Source organism: Ixodes scapularis, unplaced genomic scaffold, assembly GCF_016920785.2.
Source record: "Ixodes scapularis isolate PalLabHiFi unplaced genomic scaffold, ASM1692078v2 PGA_scaffold1__304_contigs__length_218370807, whole genome shotgun sequence".
NCBI classification, from domain to species: domain Eukaryota; kingdom Metazoa; phylum Arthropoda; class Arachnida; order Ixodida; family Ixodidae; genus Ixodes; species Ixodes scapularis.
In genome coordinates, this window is record NW_024609846.1 from 9,233,271 (window position 1) to 9,250,309 (window position 17,039).

Below are 17,039 nucleotides of genomic sequence, written 5' to 3' on the forward strand. Positions count from 1 at the left end.
CTTCCCAATGAATGGCCAAACTCTCTCCATAGACGGCTCCGGGCCGCGGTGACTCAGGCACAGATGATAGTGGTACTTTGCGTTGATAGGCTCCCTGCCATCTGCTCGGGATGGGCGAGTCCTGACGTCAGCGCTAGTTAGGACGTAAGCCAGACGTCGAGAGCTTCTTATACAAAAACAGACGCCCACTCGCGAGAGGCTTTTTAGTATATGTATAACTTCACGTAGCTGTAGCCAGAGGCTTCTGTCATTCATCGATAGCTTAGATATAAGAAATAACCTGGTTTAAACGCTCAAAAACGGAAGCTGCGTGTTATCGTCTTGTAGGTAGGAAGTATGAGCTCACGACAACTCGGTTTCATGCTTATTGTCAGCACATTTTTCGGTAAGTAAACATTTCCTCTCACGATCTATGATCAAAACACTCTAAATCCTCAAACATATAAACTTAATCTGGGATTAAGAAAAAATGAAAAAAAAACTTACCCGGGGGACTTAGTGCGTAAAGTTTGAGCAAAATGTACCTGGAATAATTTTTTGACTTTTCGAACCAAGAAGCCAGAAAGATTCCGAATGTTCCACCAATAATTCAAGGGTCTCTTTCAAGGAGGCGCTAGGTAATATCTACAAAATGCAAATCACCATCGCTATCCGGTAATCCCTAATTCGCAAGTCTGAAAATATTACATTTTGCTAGATCCTAGATTTAGCCCCAACCCAGCCAACGCTACGACTCGATGGAGCCAGGCGTGAACCGCCAAATGTGCATGGTCATGGCTCTCGTCGTTTTTGGGCCTTTGAAATCACCGGCTGAACCAAATCACGCAAAAAAGTAAGCACAGGACGCGCCCCGTTCACCCTGCGTGATTTATTTAGACGGTGAAGATGGAAGCGATGCGTTTCGGAAAAAAAGAAATCGGCTTCGGAGCAGAGCGGATGTTCTGGAAGACAAGGCTTGCGGCAAACGTGCCGTATTGCAAAGAAAAGAAAAACAAACAACCAAACATTACGCGTAGTTTCAGCACAAAGCTAAGATTAAAGCGAAAAGGTCTAAGGGTTGATCCTTTCATATTTGTGCATGCTCTTCGACATTTGAGTTCGCAACAAACTTCCGTGTTGTTCAATAAATTGTTTACGCGGAAACCTGAAGTTGGCTACCTAGCAAATGCTTAGCTGCGAAATGACAGGATACACAATGCTCCACCTGCAGTGCAGAGTGAGAAAAATGCGCAGAAGTGTAAAAAAAAATGCTTTCGGCATTCATATACAAACGCAGAAAAACATAATTCCAAACGTATCTTTGTTATGAGTTTCCCCTCCTTCGCTTTAATTGGTATATTCTGCACGTACCTAATTAAGTGAATCTGCAGTTTGAGTATTTGTTGCCAAGCGTAAAAAATTGAGTGTTGAAAACCTTACATCAAGTTCTCGGATAACCGTTAGCGTTCATTTTAATGCAAAGTTCCTGGTCGTATACAGATACTGCGTTGAACAAAGCAACTGAATTGCCACATACATGGAAAATTAGTCAGGAATGTCAGATATAAAAAATATATTTGCAATGTTTCTCTCATCAATACAGTTAGGCGCTGAAATCCTGGAATGGTGTGCAGCATTATTATTTGAATTATTAAGTATTCTTAAATTCAGAGACTTTGGGAAAACCTGTTTTATGTTTTAAGTGGGACCAGGCATTGATTAAAATTCTAACCCAATTAATCTTTATCATTTTATCGCTAATTATTTGTCTACGCTGTTGCATTGACGTCCATGCATATATCTAAAAGTATAAGAACTATTTTCTACAAAACTACTATGAGAAGGCAGGTGAGCTTGTGTATATTCACCACTGCCCTAGACTTCCTAAAAAAACATCCGTCACTCGGGGGCTGTCATACTGCACTGTTGAGTTGTAGCCAGGCCGCCAGGAAAGTATCTCTATTGAAAATGATTTTTTTACCGGAATTTTACTGCCAGTAAGAAATTATTTTACTGAATTATGTGACTCTTTTCACTACCGTTGACGCCGGAATTTAACGATAGTCTCCGGATTTTTCGCCGGCGTTTCATTTCCAGAAAAAAAAAATCTATGTTACTGAATTATGGGTCTCTTTTTACTTCCGGTAAAACAGGAACTTACCGGAAGTCACCGAATTTTCCTGAATTCACCAGAATTTATCGGCAATCACCGGATTTTTCGGAATTCGTCAGAACGTTTTTTGTTGTTTTTTTCGGACGTCAACGGAAGGCACTTAGGAAGTATCCGATGAATTGTGGGTGGTACAAGTTTACCAGATGCTCGACGATTCGGTAATAATTAAAACGGTTAGTTTATATAGACCTGAAAGTTCCATATCTTCATTTCACAGGGTCGATACCAGTGAAATAATTTGCACAGCTGTAGACAAAAGAAGCCAGAACAAATAGAAACAACCGTGTTACTTTTCGCAAAAAAAAAAATGCAGCTGGGGAAATTCCTAGATTTACGGTAGTTCAAATAATAAAACCGAGAAGGTGAACCACACGGACACACCCACACACACACTGTCAGAAGCACGTTTAGTGAAAACAACTAACGCGCAACCATCATACGCCGCCGTTGGGAAATCAAGGGCACAGTCACGGTGTCACCCATGATGCCGACACAGTGGCGTCTCCGGCGTCGTTTTCCCTCGCTGGATGCTTCTGAAGTCGGACGGATGAAGAGGCGCAAAAAAATGTCACTGAAAGATTTGGTTTATCCGCACGCCCATCTGCTAAGGACGATACAGGTCGCGCGCATGGTACGGGAACCCGACACTGAGCGTCCGTTCGTTGTCGTTGCTCGTTGATAGACAAGGAAACCGGTTTTCTTCGAAAGAGACAGCAAAAAGTCTCCTTCACATTTTTTCCACGCAACCAATGGAAGAGAGAGAGGGTGCATGAGGAAACGAATGACAGCCGGTGAAACTTCCAGCAAAGCCGGGTCGTCTGGTAAACAAAACTGGCTGCCGGTAAAATTCCAGCAAAATCTGGTAAGCGATAGTAGCCTGCCGGCAATTCTTCCATTAAATACTGGTAAACTAAGATGGCTTTAGATGAAAACGGGTGAAACTTGATCAGTTTTCACCGGATGGGACGCGGCCCGCCGTACTGCTACTCGTCGCAAACTCTAGGCATGTCGATACTGCCCATGTAGGTTAGTGTTTCAACGAAGGCTGTTACGAGGGTCAATGGGTGCAAAAATCGAGCGTTCAATTAATTTTCCTGCAGTGCTGAGAAGACGTGGCGAACGAAACCGAAACCACGTCATTCCTTTCCATGGCTAGGGTGTGGTACACCCTACCCTGTCCAAGGATGCCCCATACTGCCACACACCCAGTGTTGCATGCAGGAAATTTCGGAAGTAGCCTATTTTTTACAAAATATCGCTACTGTTTTTCTTTTCTTCTTAAACAGTTAATAAATAGGAACTCATTGGGTGCACCAATAAATTCTCCTAATATTATGAAAACCTACAGGGTGAAACAAGGAGACGGCAGGCTCTTTAAATCGACCGGAAAATTCGGTTTCTTAACCTATTGCGCTACGATTTTGTGCAGCGTTGCCCACAGATGGTGCATATTTTTTTGTAAAATTTGCGATGAGCGAACTTACCTGAGGAAAAAGTAAAGAAAGAAAAAGGCTTAGCTCCTATGGAAACGCAGCAACGCCACCGGTCTGCAAACAACGCGGCGCCGTTTCGCACGGGAGACAAGAGATGGCGCAACAAACGCCGCCAACGAACGACCATACGGCGCCGAGAGCAGGCCTTTTTAGCAGACGATCTTTTCGACTCAAAAGCGGCGCGCGTTCCGCAGGCGGCGACAGTCGCAGAAACAAAAAAGACGGGCGCGGTAACAGCAAGGAACTGCAGTTTCTTGTCTGCAAAAGGGCCGGCTCTTGGCGTCGTCTGCTCGTTCGTTGGCGGCAGTTGGCGTCGCGACCGCTTGCGCCATCTCTTGTCTCCCGTGCGAAACGGTGCCGTGTTGTTTGCAGACCGGTGGCGTCGCTGCGTTTCCATAGGAGATAAGCCTTTTTCTTTCTTTAATTTTTCCTCAGGTAAGTTCGCTCTTTACAAATTTTACAAAAAGAATGCACCATCTGTGGGCAACGTTGCACAAAGTCGTAGCGCGATAGGTTAAGAAACCGAATTTTCCAGTCGATTTAAAGAGCCTGCCGTCTCCTTGTTTCACCCTGTTGTTAAATGGAGACGCGCCTTGTCGACAACTGGAAGATGTGAAAGAAACAATATGCCGGATGCGAATAGCATGATGATGATAGTTGACAAGAAGTTTGCATGTGGCCTATAAACGCAAAGCTAGGTGACTTCGTCTCTACTACGGTGGTTTGTACTAACGGTTTCAACGCGATCACCGGCTTTCGGCGGTATTTCGTCCACATTCGAACAGTTCACTGAAATTTCAAATGAACGAAAAATAAAAGATGTGCCCACAAGCACATAAAAACGACAGCTAGAATAAATCAACATGAAATAACCAAAGAAATGAGAAACTGCAATGTCCATCACAATCACCAGAGAATCGCGCGTAAACACATTCTGCTTTTGTGACTTTATCCATAGTATCCAGGTAAATAAAGCATTTTTTTTTCTGGCAATAACATGCAGCTCGACTGAGACGTAGGCAATTAAAAGGAGGGGCGACCCTGAGAATAATTTGCGCGTTTCTCGGGTTATGGATGCCACACCTCTGTGCACTCATATCGGAACGTTTTATGAAGCGGGCCTGTCGACAGACAATGAAACAGCAGGTGCCATGCCTAAATTAAGTTGAATCCCATCTACGCCATAATTATTGTAGGACTTCTTAGCCTGCATTCTCGAATTCTGTTTTATAATTTAGATCCGTGTGAAGTGAACTAAACCTATGGCAACTAGGTTTCCCTGGGGAAGTCATTTGTGTATGTGGTGAAGGGCCCCTAGAGAGATCACCGGAGAATTAGATTTTTACTGAGAGGGGACTTTATTTTCGTTAATATTAAAAAAAATATATAACTTTATCACTTGTTTCTCTGCTTGTCAAATATTAGCAAAAATAGTTAGTTTACATCTCGAAATATGTTCGTGTTCTATTCAAGACAATACATATTGCAAGTAATCTGAGTGCTGCTCAAAATACGTTGCGAGTTTGTATCCTGTCCAACTCGGTATTGTGACACCCAAGTTCCACTAGAGCAACAAACAGAAACAAACAGGTACAGGCTTCAATCCAGAGTCTTTCGTGATTTGACGGGCTTTGTAGAATAAAGGTGTCTATGCTCTAACACGAGCACCATGCACGCGAGGGTGTCTTTGACAGGCTTGCAATCACTCGTGCTTACTTCGCGAGTACCGAACGACTAAACGCCTGCCGAAAGTACCATCGTGAGCATCCTATTTGTGTTTGAGGCTTGTCGCTTTTTTTTTGTTTCTGTTCGTCGCTCCAGTGGGACTCGGGCTTAAGTGACTCATACAACGCTCTTACGTTCATTTGAGCACAATCACAGCTCTGAAATGGTGTGCTCATTTATACCACATTTATTTATTGTCGCCTTTGTTATGGGCTCTTAAAAGCAAAAGGCTCAAACGAAAAGAAAAAAAAAATGTTGAGAGTGCTTAGATGGGCACGTATTACAAAGTAATGTTTCCACGAAGAAAATAGCGTGCTTAGAAAGTCTCAGGAATAGAATATGCATTTGATAACGCAGTTTGACCAACGTTCTTTTGTTCACATCTACAGTTCCATAAGAAGGCCTTTGAAACGAAAAAGAAATGTTTAATAGTCTGGTAGGGACACGTTGTTCAACAAATAAATTTTATGAAAAGAAGATATTTTAGAGCAATATCGACGGCGAGAGATTTAGTTGAAATTCTTCCCGCGAAGTCCATAACGTCACTGGTCATCCCGGAATGACCATCTCGGTCGTGAAGGCGAAGTCGATCCACCTCTTTACCACGCGCCCGAAATGCCGAGAGAAAAAAATAGGTGGAAAGGAGGTGACTGCCGACACAACCGCGCATAGCGCCGTCAACGTTGCTTTAAAATGTTTTTTTTTTTTTTTTTTGCGTAAAATGTGTTTTTTTTTTTTTTTTTTTTTTAACACGCGTGTCTTATCCAAACTGTTGATTTTGTTTTTTTCTTTTGAGGGGCTATTTGAAACAATCTGCCATGAGATGTTCATTAATGGTGACGCCGCTACAGAAAGTTTTCTATACTGTGATGTTAACCATGTTAAATATACCTGAGACTGGAGTAGAAAAGAACATAAAAGTCGAAGAAACAGAACGGTGTCCCGTTCTGTTTCTTCGACTTTTATGTTCTTTTCGACGTCTCAAACTCAGCTACCAGGTTTATTTAGTCCTCCTTCTTATATAGTCCACAAACAGCCCACCACCAGCCACAAAGGGCAACTCTAACCAGTTCAACCGCCAAACCCTCCAGACAGTCACTACCGACACAAAGGGAAAACCTCTAAACAGTTCAAACGCCAAACCCTGTAATTCCAAAGTAGCGCTATGGACGGCTTTTATGCCCATTCACAAAGATAACTCAGCATTCTCCCCCAAAATATAACAAAAGGACCATTACCTATTCGAAAGTAACAAATATTCACACACACATGCAAAAAAAAAAAACCTTTTTCCACTTAAAATGTTTCTCTTTCCTCCTCGACGAATGGATGACACGCACTTAACCTAAAACGGTGCAAAGATGAACAGTACAGCATTTCCCCCTTCCCCCCCCCCCCCCCAGAAAAAATAAATAAATAATTGTAATTATATTTTGAAAAAAACTTTTGGGAATTTTTATCGAACTGTAGCGACGCCTGGCTTATGCAATTACCTAAAGACTTTATTTGCGCCGTCTCCCTTACTAGCCTTTTTGTATCATTCCTCTCCTTGTGAATGATTTCTGACTCCGACCAAATAGCAGTGCAGTTGTTACATTTCTTTGACATGTTTTCCGATTTCTGAGTTCGGTGCATTGTTCGCAAAACCAGAAATCGCAAAACATGTCAACGAATGTAACAACTGCGCTACTATTTGGTCGGAGACAGTAATCATTCACAAGGAGAGGAATGATACAAAAAGGCTAGTAAGGAAGACGGTGCGAATAAAGTCTTTAGGTAAGTGCATAAGCCAGGCGTCGCTACAGTTCGGTAAAAATTCCCAAAAGTTTTTTAAAAATATAATGATAATTTTTTTTTCGGGGGGGGGGGGGGAGGGGGGAAATGCTGTACTGTTCATCTTTGCACCGTTTAGGTTAAGTGCGTGTCATCCATTCGTCGAGGTGTAAAGAGAAACATTTTAAGTGGAAAAAGGTTTTTTTTTTGTGTATGTGTGTGAATCTTTGTTACTTTGGAATAGGTAATGGTCCTTTTGTTATATTTTGGGGTAGATTGCTGAGTTATCTTTGTGAATCGGCATGAAGGCCGTCCATAGCACTACTTTGGAATTACAGGATTTGGCGTTTGGACTGTTTCGAGGTTGTCCCTTTGTGTTGGTAGTGACTGTCTGGAGGGTTTGGCGGTTGAACTGGTTAGAGTTGCCCCTTTGTGGTTGGTGGTGGGCTGTTTGTGGACATATAACAAGGAGGACTAAATAAACCTGGTAGCTGAGTTTGAGACGTCGTCCTGCCCCTTTCTGTTTCTTCGACTTTTATGTTCTTTTCTACCCCATTCTCAGGTATATTCAACGTGGTTAACATCCACTAGCTCGCCTGTACCCTTACTATTGTATACTGTGATGTGTTCTTCGTTTATTTCAGAAAACAATAACTTGATTAAGATTTTACTGAAGAAAATATTATCATTCATGGTTTATGCCTTTATCTTTGTTTATTTGTTATATCCCTGCAAACCGCACCAAGATACGTAAATTTTACAATATAAATAAATGTAACAGGAAGGATTTAATCAAAATGTGACTATAGATCTCAAGAAAGCGATGTCAACCTTCTCGATGAGTCTCGTAGTATTGTTCAGAATTATTTCGTTTAGTCGACGTGGAGTCGTTTGATTATTCCTGCACAGCTGAATTTCTATAAGAGCAGTGTAAGTGAACCGATCCACCTCAACCCAACAAGCTTTCCCAAACTATCTTTAGATCTCATCATATAATCTTTAGATCTCACCACCTAGATAGATCTCATCATATAATCTTTAGATCGCATCACCTAGATAGATCTCATCATATAACTTTTAGATCTCATCACCTAGATCTCATCATATAAACACGGTCATCTCCTACTTGCCATTTACAGCAGGGGTGTGCTCAAGATACGCAAACAAAGAGAAAGATGACTTAATGAAGATATGTGGACGAAGAGGAGTGCAGAATACCGTTTCTGAGCGAATTATTAATGGTACCGAAGCGACTCCTGGCCACTGGCCGTGGATGGTGGGACTGTATACTGCAGAAGACCAATTCACTTGTGGTGGCGTTTTAATAAGCCGCCAGTTTGTTTTAACTGCTGCTCATTGCTATAGGTATGTATACATTTACTCCAACTTCTTTTTTTCCAAAACAAGGATTCAGTTTCGAGAGCCCCCGTTGAGTTCCTAGATTTGACATTGGTTTAAGTGATTTAATGAAAGTCCAACTCTTCACGAAGTATGCTATCTTAACCGTTAGCGGGGACATAAGTGCTCGTGTTCTCGGGTACTACCAGAACACACTACCAGCCCAGCTACAACTGCAGACCGCCCGAATCACTACACTGAAGCATTGTCATGCCGAATACTCTGATAGCGTCTGATGCCAAGCGTTCCCCTGTTCCCGGTAACTGCGATTAAGACCGTACACAGGCGAGGCAGGCAAGTTTTGGGGCTGCAATTACGTAATCCTTTACGGAACACTTCTCAATTTTAATATCTGTAAAAACTAACAAATAACCAGTGTTCGTAACTTCACTCTTGAGCCAATATGTAATTGGATAAGTGATCGCTCTTTTTTTAAATTGAAGTGGTAAAAGTGACGCAAACTGTTAATGTCTTGTTTTCGTTTTTGCGATGTTTGCCGTAAGGGATGTTTCCGTGTGTAAGTCGCAACTTTATACAAGTTGCGGCTTATTAAACGGTCGTTTTCAGAGAAAAGATGAAATATAAATCGCCCCCCCCCCCCCCCCCCCCCCATAACCGGATTGTTCTTCTAAAAACGTTGGTACATATCTAAGTTGCACTTTAATTTGTGTACCGCGGCCCTGGCGTCACGCTGCAGGTAATGGCAGGGCGCATGCGCAGACCTCTACTTCACGCGAATCTGGTTTTTGCGCTGGCGCGGTGCCAACACCTCGCGCGGGAACTGCGCCTGTGCCCCCACATGGTTGGGGCTTGTTTGCAAGGGGCTCCTTGGCCTATAGGGTAACTCCAAGTCAGACGATCGAGGCCTAAATTTGAACCTCACGGATTGGTTTCAAATAAGTAAATAGACTTGTATGTGCTATTGTACGATTTTGTATTTTCGAAGTCTATTTTTCCTGAACTTCGGTGGGTGTTTTTCGCCGTTTATTCTAAGGCGAAAATTCCAAATTTACCGAAGTTTCTTTTTGTTTTATTTCCATTCCTCTAAAACTTGGAATTTAATTTCGCGGTGATTCCCATCAAAAATAAATAAATACGCAAGTAATATTTGGCCGTAAAGGTATGCTAGGTAAAAAAAATTAAAAAAAAATAAAACACTCCAGTAGGAAATAATATTTGTGAGTTAAAAACAGCGCGAAAAGACGAAGTCTAGACGAAGAAGTAACACGGACGCAGCGCTGACTTACAAACGAGTTTATTGATCGCAATATTGCAATATATATTCGCATTTTCACAAACAAAAGAGAAGAAACTAAAGGAAGAATTCTGCCCACCGGATACATACTGGACAAAAAATAAAAAGCGGCTATTTCACAGCCGTACAGAGCACGTGTTCAAAAAAAGGCAAGCCAGAGATCTAGAAAATTAATCTCTTTGCCAGATAGGGCCACAGATGGACTGCTTACACATGCAGCGTCCAACCTCGCTTAATCAACAGCCTCCAGATTTTCACCAGTAAGCTGGTTCCTGTGACGCTTCCTCACACCGTTCGAAGTCGGGTACGCAACCACAGTCACGGCACTGAACGCCTACATGACCAGACACGGTTGTGGAGACACTGTAAGCGAGCTCTCTTAACCCGTCATTGAGACAGCGGCTCGTCTGGCCAACGAAACGCTTTCCCCACGTTAGAGGAAGAGAATAAACCAGTCCCTCAGAGCACGCGGCGAAGCGATCCCCGATGCCTCATGTTGCAAGCCGTGGCCTCTTTCGTAGAGGGGTTAACAGTTCCGCACAACCTGGACGACATGTCCGGAGCAGAGAATAAAACGTCGACGTCAAACCTGCCCGCAATGCGTTTTAGGTTGTGACCCAGGTCGTGAATAAAGGGAATGAGAACGAAATTCTTCTTTCCCTTTTATTTGTTGACCTGTTCTCCACTTGTCACAGGCCTGCCATTGAAATCTTTGAGCAGAGACTCGGCGACCGCTGTTAACGCGTGGAAGGTGAATTCAGCATCTGCGAGCTGTTCAGTTTTCTTGTCACAGCTATGTTGCATTTTGTGATATCAAGACCTTCGCAGAACATGTGTATAGCAAGTCCTCGCAATTGCCCGCTTAACAATGTTTGAGGGAGCGGACACGAAGGGCAACCGCGGCTTTCCAGCACGCGGCTCATAGCCCTCACAAACATGGCATGGACGAATAGTTAAAATCAAATCCAAGAATCGGATACATTCTGCCTCAGGCACCTCATGAGTCGAAAAAAGTGGCGAAAGGCAATCACTAAAAATTCCTAAAACGTGAGACATTGCCGAAAGAAAGGACAAGGCATCGGCATCTAACAAAACCAGAAAATCATCTACATCCCGGAACACATTTGCAACCTAATATCTTCTCAGCTGAATTTCGCGCTCGTGCCATCACTCTTGCTAATTCGTCCAACGACAAGAGTTCCACACAAGTGTTGCTTTGATAAGCGTCGATACCTTAAAGGCATTAAACTCCTGGAAGTCGCTGCCGAGAAGCTGGTATTCATCCCGCCCTATATTCCATCAACCTACTTGTGGCCGACCGAGGTGAAGTGGTAAAGTATGTAAAAGGAGAAGATTCAGCTGCCCGTTTTGCCCTATTTGGGCAATCTCTATGGTGCACAGTTATCAATGTTACAAAAGCACCCCAACTCTCCTTCCTCTTAAATAAAGATATGACGTCCCAAACTAAAACCAAAACAGTTGCTTTTGTCGCGACGTAAAAGTACAATGACATGTTATGCTGAATGAACCTTGACGATGTAATCCGAAGGACTCCTTCTTACAATGGTCCAAGATTAGAAACTGTGGTGGCCTCTTCCCAGAACCATTGACCGTGTGTGCTGATCAAGCTTAATTGTAAAAAAAGTTTTTATTTTGGGTGGGGGCTACAGGCATATTGAGGTTTGGTGTTTACCGGAAAAAAAAAACGCATTGACCTGAAATTTAACGACGGGAGTGTTTCGTAAGTTTTCGGTTTATCCTAAAACTCAGAACCCTATTTAATATTGGCGATGTCAACATACCTTTTCCAAGATATTTCGCCACATTTCTTTTAAGATCCCTTGATTTTTATGGAAAACAGGCCCAAACGGAGTAAAAGCCCCATTTGTTTACAGAAAACTTTGAAACGAGAGTGCAAAATAAATACCGCTTTAGTGTGTCTATATGTTCTACTAAATTATCCAGCGTGTTTTGTCACGCAATTACAAGTGTTTCTAAGGAAGCAGATTCGTTAAAATGACCCAAAATGTTTATATCCACTTGTTATATTAAACAAGATGCCAATATATCAGAACAAAACTGATGTGCGCTCGTAGTAAGGGAAGCAAAGCATAATTTAAAAAGTATTTTCATATATAACTTCTTACTGTTGATTCTAAAGAAATGCAAAAGAGTGAACATATAGCAAAAAACTCAATTATAAAACGTAGAAATCTTAAGGTGGGTCTAAAAATTTATCCTCAAGGGTAACAGACGCTTTATACACGCGCCAGATTACAGCCGCCATTGCTGACCTTTCTTTCTCTCAACGAGAATCCGAGTCACTGAAGGCGTCGTTGACAAGCCTCCACAAGTGCGAAAGCTGGGGAGAAGGACACAGTAGAATATAAAATGACAATTACCTCACCTGCTATGGCAATAATGAAGTGAAGCAAACGGAGTAAGAAGAAAGAAAAAGTGAAAGACGTTTACCAATTTCTGTAATGCGCAATTAAAGCGCAGCTCTTGAGAAGGAGGAGGAAAGGGTGCGCCTCTCCTTTTCGTCCACGCCCTCTCCTTCTCCTACCCTCTTCCTTTATAACTCCCCCTTCCGTCCTCCTCTGCTGCTCCTCCTCCCCTTCATTTCTCTTCCTCCTTTTCTCATCCCCTTACTCTCCCCTTCTCCTCCTCCTCTCCTCTTCCCTCCTCCACATCCGTACTTTCCCCTCCTGGCTCTGCGTACCTTCCCTTTTCCCCTCCTCCGTGTCCTCCCCTTCTCCCACAGTTCCCCGCTAAATTTATTTGGAAAATAGACGCCACTTGACATCAACACCAAATCAGCTTCCCCCTAAATTTGGGGGGAGGAATGACGTCACATGACTTTGTGTCACATCACCGATGAACAAATTCAGTTTCTCCGCCAGATTTGGAGGGAAATTTGACACCACGTGACCTTAACACCAATTCAATTTCCCAATAAATTTAGTGGGACAGTTAGGCCGACGGCGACGGCGACGCCGACAGCGACGCTACTTAAAGCGGAAACGGGCGCCTATGAGCTGCGTTCTTGAATTGAAGGTAGGTTATGGCGGCGCCCATGAACAGCGGGTGCAAAGCGTCTATAAATAGCCAAAAAATTCACGCAACCACATGCCAAAGTTTCAGCGCGATCCGACATCTTAATCAAAAGTTATAAGTGATTTTTTTTTAACTTTCAATGGGAAAATGGCGGCCGACGGAGTTTTCGAATACGTGGGGCTCTATGGAACCAGAAACCGAAAACGGGAGAAAATGGGCTCCATTTTCCCATTGAAATTTTCAGAAAATCACATAACTTTTGAATAAGGTATCGGATCGGGCTGAAACTTTGGCATCTGGTTGTGACCTCTGGCGCCACCTTTGGGTGGAAAATGAACGTTCGGCGATGCTTACTTTTGTTTCGCGGTAAAAAAAAGTGTAATTTTTTTTTCTTGTAACTCCCTGTAGCTTCGCCGCACGTACGCAGCGCGACTCCTCCCCTGGCGAGGCATGCCGAAACAAGTTAATTTAGGGCACGCTGAGCCGACGATGCGGGAATCTGGTGCTTTTTTCGTGCTGGCCTCGCGCTTCGTTATGTATACCGAAGGCAAAAGGGCAGGGGTGTACTGGGTATGGTTGCGTGCAGTGTTATGCCACAACATCGTATTAAACAGAAATATGTGTCCATCGAAAGCTGTTATTCATTTTCTGGGAAGCGATTCAAGAAAGATCGCCAAAAGCATAGATCGGGAGCTGTGCGGACGGCAGGGTTCATTATTGTTTGCCTACCTTGTCGCCTGCTTCAGTAGTGCCTCTACAATTGTTCACCGTGGCTGTGGACAAAAGAAATGCGAATGTGCAATTACCATTTTAACCAAATTTAACCTTGAGAACCAAGCTCTCTTTGCTTACTTGCGAATTTAATTTGGTTGCCCAATGCTTATATGAGAAAGCGAGTAAGCGACAAAAGACGCAAGAGCTAGAATGAGTTAGATGTAGTCCATATTGATCACTAATTTGATCAAATATTTGGGAAAGAAACTGATATTGACGGCTAGTCGTACTCTATTTTTTATATTATTAAAATTACGTAGTTGACCTAAAACTGAGATAACTGCTTTCCTAGAAACTCTAAAAATTAGACCCTATACTTGTTTCTACCCAAAGAAAAAGGTAATATTTGCGCATTGATCATATGCCGCGCGAAGTAGTTCTTACAATACTTTGTTTTTTCAAAAAGAAGCGATATTTTGGCGTTTGAAAAAAGATAACAGATATATCATATTAAATGCACCTGCATATATGTTACTTCTCCACATAAATGGGGACATGAGTAATGCTCTGCGAAGAGTCGGACTTTTTTACTACGGTTCATGAGGTAGAAACGAGTACAGTTGAGCAATTAGAGCGTGTTGGAAATGCTAGATATATGAAAGAAAGGCAACAAGAAGACCAGGGCCGGATACGCCAGAAACTAAAACACCCCAAAATAATGGCTTAAATTTGAAGAAATTGCATTTTCCCAAGATAGAAAGAAGTAAAATTGACGTGATTTTCCTGACGCAGGGGTGCTATTGTATGTTAAATAACGTTTCTGAGACACTTTAGACGGCCTGAAAAAATCGGTTCCTCAACATATTGCGCTCCAATCGATTACAGAGGGGAAAAAAGTGAAAACAGTTTACAGATGGAAAAAAACACTTATCTGGTTGAAAAGAAGAAAACAAAACAGATACCACTTTTTGTGCAATCTACGCCGCTACTTCGGAGGCGATGCACGCGTAGGAATAGGTGCTGCCGAAAGATGGCGCGCGCTGCTTCAGGGACGGCCGGACGATTGGTGTTATGACAGTAGACCAGCCCGCAAAAAAACCGGAATCGGCCGACGCTCCCTCGACGTGGCGTCAGCCATCTCTTGGCAGCACTTATCCCTACACCTGCATCGTCTTCGAAGTTTCGGCGTAGATTGCCCAGAACAGACATCGATCTTTTTTTTTTTCTTCTTTTGAAGAAGGTGACTGCATTCCTTTAGTTTTAGAGCGCAGTTCTTAGGTGACCGTTTCCGGATTGACCGGCGTCGGCGTCGCCGTCGGCGTAACACGCGTTACATTAAGGGACGTCTCCCGTAATGACATCACACGTGACGTCACGTGTGACTTCACGAATGTCACGTGTGACGTTAGTTGTGGCGTCACCGCGCGTTGCATTACGGGCGAATTCCCCCACTAACTTTAGCGGAAAACTTTACCCGCTAAATTTAGCGGAAACAATTCCCCACTAAATTTAACGAAAAAAACTCCCCGCTAAATTTAGCGAACAAACATTGCCCGCTAAGTTTAGCGGGGAAATTTTCCCCCGGTAAATTAGCGGGGCATTGAGCGCAAAAATTTCCCGTTAAATGGGAGGGGAGCATGCGAGGAGGAGGGAAGGGTACGGATGAGGAGGAGGGGCACAACCCCCTCTCCGTGCCTTCTTCTCCTCCGCCTAGAGAGCTGCGCTCTTATTCGGTGTTACAAGAGATTGTAAACCTCTTTAATTTTTTTTTACTGTTAACATTCTCCTCCTGCTTGTACCTCTGTATTAAATTGTAGCGTCAGATATCCAGAAGCCTAGTTTGCGGGCAGTGTAAAGGGCCGTTAAATAGTTTTCACGCGGTAGATATACCAAGAAACTGCGCATAAACAGAAACAAAAACAACCACGCAAAAAAAAAAAAAAAATCGTATTTGTGGACACCCGAAACAATGTTCAAATTTATCATCCTGGGCCAAGGTCACATTAAAAAAAAGCTACAGTATTGGCGCAGATGTAAGTCGATCGGTGATCGCTCTCTTTAATCAAAAAAGTATAAGAGGGTTACTGCCGCACGTGAGTGAATTTCGATTCTACCACTTTGACGGCTGCGGTACATGTGCGAAAATCCAAGGTGTCGAGACTTGTAGTAAAATTATTGATTTCGTTCTTTTACCTGTTCAAAATAGCTGCTAGCAGATGAGCGGTGACGCATTTCGCGACCCGCTTCGGCTTTAGAGTGATAGGTTTAAAAAGCTCGTGTTGCAGAAAATCCGATCTCGGTGGGACCGGAAAATCGGGAACGGTCACATAGCAGTTCAATCGCATCAAAGAAAAAAAAAGATGGAATAATTTCAGGCGAAGCGGGTATCAAGCAACGACCCGTCCGTTGTGAGCCAGACTTGTGAGCCAGACACAATATTGCCGCCCGCAGAGCCGAGAAAGCAACGCTTGGTCACGGTCTTCTAGAAGATTCCCGTTCATCCTCGCACCCCAGACGTAACTTTCCCTCTGCTTTGTTATTCTCGAAAATGCCAGTTCATCCTCGCCCCGAGCGCGCGACGCTCGAGCCTTCTTTGCCGAACTTTCGAGATAGTGACGCACGGTAGATAAGCAGCTACCCGCGACCTTGTCGAGTCAGTCTCGCTAGCGCTCTGTAGTGCCACTGAACCGCCGCCCGCTTTTCTGCTGCCTCGACGCTCTTTCGTTACTTATTTTTGGTTGGCACAAGTTCGCCCATTAAACCTTTATTTTCAGTTCACTGTTCGGCTTTTCGTCACCTTCATTCGTGACATTTCTGGTGGAGGTGCGGGGTAGGAAACCCGTGCAACGTACCCCTACTAGAACTCGTTCAGCAAGCCCCATTCCCCGATGACCCTCCGTTGAAGACTCGGAGCATCGTGCCAGCCGCCGTCCTCAAGGGCAAGCTCCTGAATTCGAACCGCTCCCGGCGAGGACAAGGCAAGCTATAACGACGATGGCTTCATCGACGGCGCAGACCACAGCAGCACCCCCCGTCGTTTATCTGCCCGTCGCCCCTCGTACGCCGACGTCCTTCCACGGCGAGATCTACGAAGAGGTCGAAGTCTGATTGCAGCAATACGAACGGGTGACGCTGCACAACCAATGGACTCCAGAACAGCGTCTGCAAAACTTCTATTTTTCCCTCGAGGGAACGGCGCGACACTGGTTCGAGAATCGTGAAACATCGACTACGTCATGAGACCAGCTGAAAGGAGAGCTCCGAGGGGCGTTCGTCAGTCATCACCGAAGGGAGAGAGCCGAAGACTTCCTTCGGACGAGGACGCAAGGCCCTAACGGAAGCGTCACCAGCTTCGTTCAAGACGTCCTGCGACTGAGCGCGCGTGCCGACCCACAAGCCACCGATGACAAGAAGCTGCGTGTCCTCATGCGCGGGGTGAGGGACGACATCTTTAGGGGCCTCGTTCGTTACC

General features: G+C 43.9%; 1 protein-coding gene across 1 annotated transcript in view; it reads left to right on the forward strand.

Moving 5' to 3' along the window:
- Positions 1-336: 336 nt before the first annotated feature.
- LOC115318280 (chymotrypsin-C-like) overlaps positions 337-17,039 on the forward strand; it is a 42,255-nt gene continuing 25,552 nt past the window's right edge. Inside the window, exons 1-2 of the mRNA XM_042290672.1 lie at positions 337-385; positions 8,283-8,508. Coding sequence (XP_042146606.1) covers positions 337-385; positions 8,283-8,508 — 275 coding nt within the window. The remainder of the gene's footprint in view (positions 386-8,282; positions 8,509-17,039) is intronic.